This window comes from Nematolebias whitei, chromosome 21 (genome assembly GCF_014905685.2).
Source record: "Nematolebias whitei isolate Nwh7 chromosome 21, NemWhi1, whole genome shotgun sequence".
NCBI classification, from domain to species: Eukaryota; Metazoa; Chordata; class Actinopteri; order Cyprinodontiformes; family Rivulidae; genus Nematolebias; species Nematolebias whitei.
The window spans coordinates 23112387-23122301 of NC_056518.1; the positions used below are offsets into that span (position 1 = coordinate 23112387).

Genomic DNA, 9915 nt, shown 5'->3' on the forward strand with positions numbered 1-9915 from the left:
GGGGTGGGGGAAGTCGATGTTCTTCCCCCACATAAAACTTTTGAAAACCCAAAGAACTCTAAAATTATCAGAATTGTTTGGCTCCATGAATGCATTCTATTTTTCGGCTTATAAGGCACACTTAAAATCCTTAAATTTTCTCAAAAATCAACAGCACGCCTTATAATCTGGTGTGCCTTAAGTATTAATTCTGGTTAGTTTACTGTCCTCAAACAGATTTTATGCGCACAAAAATGTCAAAATGTGCCTTATAATCTGGTGCGTCTTAGAGTCCAAAAAATATGGTAATCTAAAGAAATAAAGGTTGATATGTACTTTTGTACACTAATTTATATTTGATGTTTTGAACTTTTTACTAGCTTTACATAATTAGAAAAATATTTTGTAAAAACTACTTTTGAATTTCCTGAATCACTGCTTAGCATTAAATTTTAGAACTATTCAATCAGTTTGAATAGGATTGTATACCTGGATTATTGAACATGGACTTTGTTGGTTTTGAACCAGTTTGACATGACTGTCGACGAGGAAGAGGACCGGCACCAGAGGAGGAGGCGTGCCAAAGTGACCGTCTTAGAACCAACATAACTGGTTTGTTCCACTTTGGAGTAAGCTGTTGGGGGAATAATCAGTTTTGTGTTGTGCGTTTCCTTGACTGATGAAGCCTTCTGGATGGAAGGTGAAACATTTCAGCACCAAAAAAAATAAAAAAAGAAAGAAAGTGTCCAGATGATCTGACTGAATTTTTTTTGGAGTTTCAGTAGTGTTTTACTGTCAGTGAATACATTGATTAACTATATGTACACACACACACACACACACACACATATATATATATATATATATATATATATATATATATATATATATATAGTGATATAATTACTCTTCATGCTCTCGGATATGTTTGTAAATTTGGTACCTGATGACACAAAATCTTGGATTTGGACTTTTAGCAAGACTGCTGCAGAAAAGTGTGATGTTTGTACAGGTCACTGACCAATCAGAACTTTTCAGGAAGTGAGGGAGACATTTTTTCCTAAATTTGGTCTGACCCTAAATATGCAGAAACAGCCATTCGTTGGTCAATTGATATAAAATTAGTTATCAAAGTTGCAAATAAATATGTTCACAGAAGTACAACTTGTTCTCTTGCAATATTTAGGTTGTTAAATATTAACTTTAAATTTTATGGAAATCATGTTCTAAAGCTGATGCTGACAAAAGTGATGTGCTTCATCACATGGCTGCATCACATCCTGTCAGGCTCAAAGGAAAAAAAAAAAAAACTTTCTCTCAACTCGTCAGGAAACATCCTCATCCGTCCTGCACTCCTCCAACTTATAGGTATTTATTTTTCGAAAGAGGGGGAGGCGAGGGGAAGTGGGAGTCTTGTCACATTACATGTACCTGTCTGTGTGCGTCTTCACTTGCAGCTGTCATCCCACCTGACAGGTCTATCAGTGTCCGCCGCTGATGGGAACGCGTCCCTCAGCCTGACAGGCTGAACCGACAGCGCCGCAATCCAGACTGACAGCTCCTCAGGTAGCTGGCGGAGGACGGAGGGGTGGAAATAAGGGGGGGAGGGGGGCGGATAGAGGAAAGGCCACAAAGCAAAAGGAGTAAATTAGAGCGAGTAAACACCTTGAACTAATCCAAGCTGCATGACTGATCTTAATTCTAATTTCACAAAATCATCTGATAATGAAGCAATTCTGAGATCACGCTTTGCAAACGAGAGCCAAACCTCCCCGGTTAAAACTCTATTATAGCTCAGGGTGTAGAGGAAACACCGCTGCCAGTTTGAGTATTTTTAAGCAAAATGAATCTCATCTTCTATGACAATCGTGCACGTTGAAGCAAAGCCAAGCAGCTTTCTTAAGGAGCACCAGGAGCTGCATTCCAGGAGGAAAAAAATAAAACACCTGCGGGATGTGCTTTAGTTAAGGTTTAAATCAAGTTTCCATGATTGCACCCAGAGGGGCGAATAAGGAGGACTCCTCCCTACTTTGACAAAATATTTCTCTTTATGTTGTCAAAAGCGATCAAAAACCGGCTCACCAGAACACCCTGAACACAAGACAAAAACTGGAAAACCTACAAGCTCCTGGGCGAAACCCCATCTGATCAGCTTAGCTACGCTCTCCTGGCTTCTCGTGTACGACGAGTAATTAGCAATTAACAATCAGGGTTTAACTAGATCCAGTTATGATGTGAAGGTTTGGGTGGGGAGGGCGCTGCCTCTTTGACACAGGACTGAAATGTTGAGACCTGAGTAGTACTTCTCTCATTTCCACAACATCATCTTTTTTTTCCCCTCTTTGAATTCCCAGATCAAACAGGCTGTAACAAAAGACCCCAAATCCCCCTTCGCTCCCCTCCTTCTGCTCTCTTTCCAAAATTAGTTAAGCCTTTCAGCTTCATCATCTTCAACATGGCTCACGTCAACAACCCTCGGAAATCCATCCCTTCCCTCCGAACACGATGAAAACGAGGACGAAGAGGTAAAAACACACACACCTCCACATGTCACTCTGAATTTGGAAAGGACCCCACAGCGGCTCGTTCCTGAGTGAATATGCTCAACCAAAAGGCTACAGTGAAAATAAATAAAGGTGCAAGAACTGATTCAGGTGAGGTTGACAGATTGGACGATTCAGACGCAGTGACGGCAAAGGGAAGTAAACAAACTCCAATAAATGCGCCTTCACCGCCTGCTGACATATTCAGGCCTTTTGGATGCTCCTTGTTTCCCTCCGATTACCTCGTCCTTGCAACTGTTTGTCATCTCAACAAGGGCGACGTAGGATTTTCAATCACACGCATCCCCAGCTTTTCTGTTGCGTTCACTCCCTTTCCTTGGTACTTTGACCGCCCCCGACTTCGTTTTCTGCTCCTCAAAAGTTTTCGACGACTCCTTTGACTTTTGGGATAAAGCGTGAAGCCGAACGAAGGGTTGTTTGCCCGGGAAGGTGCTTGTTGCTTGGCTTTAAATGATCCTGTTTCACACACTTGTCATTTCTCCAGGCTGGCAGGTCCTTAGTGCTTCCAAGCTACATGCTAATAGGGTTGTCACCAGAGCAGTTAATGTTAATCTAATGCTCCTTCAAGTTGAAGGCACCTACTTCTGAACATTCGCCACCAGGAATGCTTTCAGTCTTTTAACCTCAAGCCAAGAAATTGGCTAAAAGCAGAAACGCCACTTGATTGCCCATTCAACCTGAGGGTAAATCACCATCACAGTCCCATTTGTCGCTTGGATCTGGCAACACACAAAAAAGCCTCATCAATTTAATCATTCCATGTCCGAAGATTCCAAACCAATTTTTCCAGCCTGTAATTATTCCACCCGACTGCTGTTGAGATCTCTCAAAGACGTGCGGATTAGTGGATTTGGAGTATTAGCCGGGAGGGTTGGCAGACCTCTGCACTGTGATTCAGGGAGCGGAGAAATACGTCTTCAAAAGGTACCTATTAAGAGCGGATAAATTCCACGTTAAGTTGCTTAAATCGTGTAAAGGTGAGCTCTGTTAGGTTCAGACTTTTTTTTTTAACAGATGTGACTTTGTCACACGGTTTAAGCCACTTTGGGGGAGAATTGTTTACAAGTTTCTTAAAGGGCTTATGTCAGCTCTGGTTAACTTCAAGGAAACTTCAGTCTGCTCTAATTGACATTCCAAGTTAGTGAACTTTACCTTTTGCAATGCATTCAAGGGGATGATTTAGAACACAAGCTGATGATTCAGTCACTCTCTGTGTTTTAACTGATGATGGGCAACATATTTTACACGTCTGGGTCCGCACACTCCAATAAACACGTCCATAGAGAATCAATTGGTACCTTTTGAGCTCGGAGTTGTGATGCCTGCAGCCCACTGTCAACTTCAACTATTCTTTACTTGAGCTTGTTAAAGATGCTGCTACCCCTCCACTGAACTTGCCCCATCGCACCCCAACCCCCCAATAAAACAAAGAGCAGCTTGTCCTGCGGCTGACAGCCGAGATGTTCTCAAAGCAGGTCGGGAAAGGTTAGAGCGACAAACAAGGAGCGGGGCAGTGAAAAAGACAAAAAGAATCTTGCGTTTTAATTATTTTATTAAGAGCCTTGATGCTATTTAATGCCCTAGAAACATTCACCCTATAGTTCTCAATTAGACTTGACAGTTGCTGCTTTACCGACAATAAATATAGCAGAGGGCTGCGCCTTAGGCCAGGAAAGACCCCAAACTACGAGCTTCATATTTAATGATGAAAACAAGGGAGCACACACACATGTAAGTGCACACACACACACACCGTTTTTTCTATATTACACAGTCACACTGATGTCCTGTTTGAGCAAATGGCTTCACTAAGCTTTAAAATGCATCAGACATAAAAGTGTTTGTACAAAAATACATTTTTGGAAAGTATTTGAAAATCTACAAACACATATTAAAGTGAAAATAACATAAAATAAAATGTTTGTTTTTTTTCAGATTTGTTTGTCTCTCTCCAACTTACCACCAGACTGGATGAAATTTGGCTCAGAAATGTATCCAGAAAAGACAAATTTGGGACAGAATTAGGAAAAAACAAGTTTTACTGTAAAGACATTTTGAACAAACACATTTGTCAGTGACTTACATCAATATGCCCGTTAAAGACTTGACAGATTTTAAGAATGGAAACAACAATTTAACAGTTCAAAATCAAATTATAGATAGTTTTAACATATAGAGTGAAGCAAAACTTAAAAGATTGTGAGCAACAAAAAATAAAGCAGTACATAAAGATTCTTCCTTCAGCTCTTTTTGATGAAAACAGTATAAATCCTTGTGTGAAGTCGGCAGAAGCACAACTAAAACATTTTTACTATAAGGATGTACAATTTGTCACAATAAGTCCCTCTCAGAGTTTTCAAAATAAAAGCTTTTACAGTGCTACAAAGGTCAATTACCAAGGTTGATGTTCACGGTCTGGACTGGAAAGTCAAAGAGAAAAGTGGCCTCTCCCAACAAACTGTGCATGTCTTTGTTTTTAGACACACACAAGGCCGTACACACACACACACACACACACACACATTCGCATAATACGCAGAAATTTCCAGATATGAAGTGAGAAGGAACATTAGAGCTTTCCATTGGTGAAGGCTGCCTCTTGAAACTGAGGGATGAAGCTCTTGAAGTGTGCCCTGAATAAAATAAAAAATAATAAAATCTGAATTAAATAGTGTTTAAAACACTTGACAAAAAACAGTAGTCTGTAAAGAGTTCATAAAATTCAAATATGTTTAATTCCACAGTCCTATGAGTGACACGCTTGACATACTTTGCTCTTTTGGCCATCTCGTTGCCGTCCCAGCGTGGGCTGTAAGGATACGACGTCTGCACTTGAGAATAAAGCTGTCCGCTGTTGGTGAAGTGGTACACAGACTGGAAGGTGAGAGTCGGCTGATCCCTGGGAAAGTACAGTGGGAGATCCACTACAAAGTGCACAGGAACAAGAAGACAAATGCGGAAAACAGCGGGTCAAAATAAATCTAAGCAACTTGTAAAATAACATCTGTGCCTCACCTACCATGAACCAGGAAGCAGAAATCTTTCCACATAAGTAAAAGAGTGAGTTTTGTGAATCCTTCTGCATCATACTCCACTACCCCCCTGCACATCACAAACACAGAGTATCACTATGACTCAGCTTCATTAATGAGTGATAATTTGGACTGTAATAGCTGACTTACGTTCCAAAGTGGCTGAGAAAAGCAGCAATGTACTCCCTCCTCTTGTGATAACCTTGGATGACATATTGCACCTAGCCAGAACAAAGTGAAAGTGAGAGAACAGGTGAATATTTTGAAATTGAATCACATTCAGTAGAAGAGGTTTGTTGTTAAATAAGACTAATTTTACTATTGACAAGTGAGTCACCAGCCTCTAATTTGTTCAGATAGATGTGTTAGCTTACGTTAGAGATGTGCTTAAACAACACTTCCTGCCTCGTGTCATGTTAACAACTCTTCCAAGTTGAGTAAGGGTGAGAGGAAAAAAATGGCAAAAATTGGTTATTTTTCGTATGATACAAATAAATGATGCACAACCATTGACATTTTAAATGTACTGTAGGTGCAGATTTCCCTAGTTCCAATGTGGCTACTTAAACCTTAAATTGCTGTGCAAAAAAAAAAAAAAAAAAAACATGCATCAAAAGGATTTTATGTGCATAGACAAATTATTTTTCCCTGATATTTTATATTGACAGACTAAAAATGGAGTTGCTTTAGTGTTTTTTTTTTTTTTTTTGGTTATCACGAACGTAGTGGAAACTTTTACAAGCAAAATAGCTACACATTGATTTTAAACCTGGAAAAAGATCCCCAGAGAGACTGTTTTATAGTCAATGAACCTCTAGACCTTTTTTTATGTGTTGCACAGCAAACTGTCTAAATAAAATAAAAAGTGCCACAGCACGATAGTTTGATGCACACAATAATAATAATAATAATATAAAAAATTGGGATGAAGACTAGTTGACTAGTCAATTCTAGGACATCTCGCGAGTTTTTAAATTTCACATCAACTAGTCGCAGTCACCACTGCCCGCCCCGCTGTTTAGAGCTATCATTTCTAACCTGGGCCCGGCCCAGCCTGAGCCAAAATAATGTGCTGGATGGGTGGACCAGGTTGGTGTCGGGCTTTTGATTACGTCAGCGGATGCGTGCGGCTGACGATCCAATTATATAGCAACGTGGCTTGCCATACATAAAAATATATAAAACTTTATTTTTTTGTGAAGAATCAACAACAAGTGGGACACAATCGTGAAGTGGAATGAAATTTATTGGATGTGTCAAACTTTTTTAACAAATAAAAAACTGAAAAGTGGGGCGTGCAATATTATTTGGCCCCCTTGCATTAATACTTTGTAGCGACACCTTTTGCTGCAGTTCCAGCTGCAAGTCTCTTGGGGTATGTCTCTATCAGTTTTGCACATGAGAGACTGAAATTCTTGCCCATTCTTCCTTGCAAAACAGCTCGAGCTCAGTGAGGTTGTATGGAGCGCGTTTGTGAACAGCAGTCTTCAGCTCTTTCCACAGATTCTCGATTGGATTCAGGTCTGGACTTTGACTTGGCCATTCCAACACCTGGATACATTTATTTGTGAACCATTCCATTGTAGATGTGGCTTTATGTTTTGGATCATTGTCTTGTTGGAAGATAAATCTCCGTCCCAGTCTCAGGTCTCTTGCAGACTCAAACAGGTTTTCTTCCAGAATGGTCCTGTATTTGGCCCCATCCATCTTCCCATCAATTCTGACCATCTTCCTGTCCCTGCTGACGAAAAGCAGGCCCAAACCATGATGCTGCCACCACCATGTTTGACAGTGGGGATGGTGTGTTCAGGGTGATGAGCTGTGTTGGTTTTACGCCAAACATATCGTTTTGCATTGTGGCCAAACAGTTCGATTTTGGTTTCATCTGATCAGAGCACCTTCTTCCACATATTTGGTGTGTCTCCCAGGTGCTTGTGACAAACTTTAAACAACACTTTTTATGGATATCTTTGAGAAATGTCTTTCTTCTTGCCACCCTTCCATAAAGGCCAGATTTGTGCAGTGTACGAATGCTTGTTGTCCTATGGACAGACTCTCCCACCTCAGCTGTAGATCTCTGCAGTTCATCCAGAGTGATCATGGGCCTCTTGGCTGCATCTCTGATCAGTCTTCTCCTTGTTCGAGATTAAAGTTTAGAGGGATGGCCGGGTCTTGGTAGATTTGCAGTGGCCTGATACTCCTTCCATTTCAATATGATTGCTTGCACAGTGCTCCTTGGGATGTTTAAAGCTTGGGATATCTTTTTGTATCCAAATCCGGCTTTAAACTTCTCCACAACAGAATCTCAGACCTGCCTGGTGTGTTCCTTGGTCTTCATGATGCTCTCTGCGCTTTGAACAGAACCTTGAGACTATCACAGAGCAGGTGCATTTATACGGAGACTCGATTACACACAGGTAGATTCTATTTATCATCATCAGTCATTTGGGACAACATTGGATCATTCATAGATCCTCACTGAACTTCTGGAGTGAGTTTGCTGCACTGAAAGTAAAGGGGCCCAATAATATTGCACGCCCCACTTTTCAGTTTTTTATTTGTTAAAAAAGTTTGACACATCCAATAAATTTCATTCTACTTCACAATTGTGTCCCACTTGTTGTTGATTCTTCACAAAAAATCTAAATTTTATACATTTATGTTTGAAGCCTGAAATGTGGCAAAAGGTTGAAAAGTTCAAGGAGGCCGAATACTTTCGCATATATATTTATATAAATATAAACACACATTAGAATGACAGCTGGAAGAATTGACATAATGCATATGTTTGAGGTAAAATATGCTAATTTATGTCTTAAAAAATATTTAAGCTTTTAATGTAAAAATGGGCGACATGGTGGCACAGTTGGAAGAGCTGCCGGCTCTCAGTGAACAGGTCGCCGAATCGAATCCCATCCGGGGGCCTGTCTGGGTAGAGTTTGCATGTTCTCTCCATTCATCCGTGGGTTTTCTCCATGTACTCCAGTTTCCTCCCACAGGCCAAAAACATGCATGTTAGGCTGATTGGTAACTCTAAATTGTCCCTAGGTGTGAGTGCGAGAGTGAATGGTTGTTTGTCTCATTTGTCTCTATGTGTCCCTGTGATGGACATGTGACTTGTCTAGAGTGTCCCATGCTTCTCACACAGAGACTGCTGGATATGGGCATCAGTGACTCCCACAATCCAAAAAGGAAGAAGTGGGTAAACTATAATGGATGGATGGATGGATGTGCTAATTATCTGTAGATAAGTGTGTTTAAGAAACATTAGGTCACTGCAAAGTTAATCTTTTAATATAACACAGCCAACATATTTATGATCTGTATAAAGTATGTATTCAGTGTTTGATTCATCTTGAGCCAGCATCTATCATCACTGAGCTGCAGTTGGATTTGCCACTCCTAACTGCACATTTTTTTGAATACATATCAACCTTGTGTGAATGATAGTGTTTTGTAAAAAGGAAAGTGGTAATCTCTGACACAATTGGCCATTTGATGGGTCTCATTTCTACAAGAACTCTCAAACACAGACAGCCATTGTGACTCAGGCTTCTGTTCTTTTTTGTTCACACTAAACAGCGGAGGCGGCAATGTTGCTTTTTGAAAAGCTGCAAGGCCACATACTCTACAAGCTATTTATTTAATTACACTCTGTTTGTGTGTTAAAGGAACTAAGGATCACTGAACTTTCACACCCATACCATAAATGGACTTCCTGCCTCTGCTATCAATGTGCCCAGTCCTCCTATTGGCTGCCTAGAGCTTTAAATGATGCAAGACAGGTGATCTTGCTCTGCAGGTATTCAAACCTGCCCGCACCCATGACTCCTGCCTGCACACCCAATTATTGCGTTTTTACATGTGTGTGTGCGTGCGGAACGTGATGCAACAACGCCAGTAGTCCTGACTGCAATGTGATTAAAGATCTCTGTCACATTAACACCACCCCCGGCTCTCATATCATAAAGTGTGACTGATCTCATATCTGATTTTATATAAATTTTTTTTCATTTAGCCTTTATTTATCCAGGTTAGTCTCATTGAGCCACGAGAACTCATTTTCAAGAGAGACCTGTTTAGGGAGCACATGGTGGGGGTTAAGGGCCTTGCTCATGGGCCCAGAGTGGGGCGAATGAGGGTGGGGGCAAGTGTGGGTGTTTCACCTACCCCACCCACAATTTTGATGTTGTCGGGGCCGGGGCGTGAACCGGCGATCTTCGGATCACAAGCCCACCTCTCTAACCTCTGCGCCACCACTCCCCAATGGATGATGTTTGGTTGTCTGAGCACATCTATCTACAGTCTGCAGCAAAATTAGACATCAAAGGAAACACACA

General features: G+C 40.9%; 1 protein-coding gene across 1 annotated transcript in view; it reads right to left on the reverse strand.

Annotated features, from left to right (window-relative positions):
* Positions 1-4785: 4785 nt before the first annotated feature.
* Positions 4786-9915, reverse strand: part of babam2 (BRISC and BRCA1 A complex member 2) — a 91896-nt gene continuing 86766 nt past the window's right edge. The window contains exons 9-12 of the mRNA XM_037695415.1: positions 5726-5796; positions 5563-5645; positions 5314-5467; positions 4786-5176 (exon numbers count right to left, since the gene is read on the reverse strand). Coding sequence (XP_037551343.1) covers positions 5113-5176; positions 5314-5467; positions 5563-5645; positions 5726-5796 — 372 coding nt within the window. The 3' untranslated portion in view covers positions 4786-5112. The remainder of the gene's footprint in view (positions 5177-5313; positions 5468-5562; positions 5646-5725; positions 5797-9915) is intronic.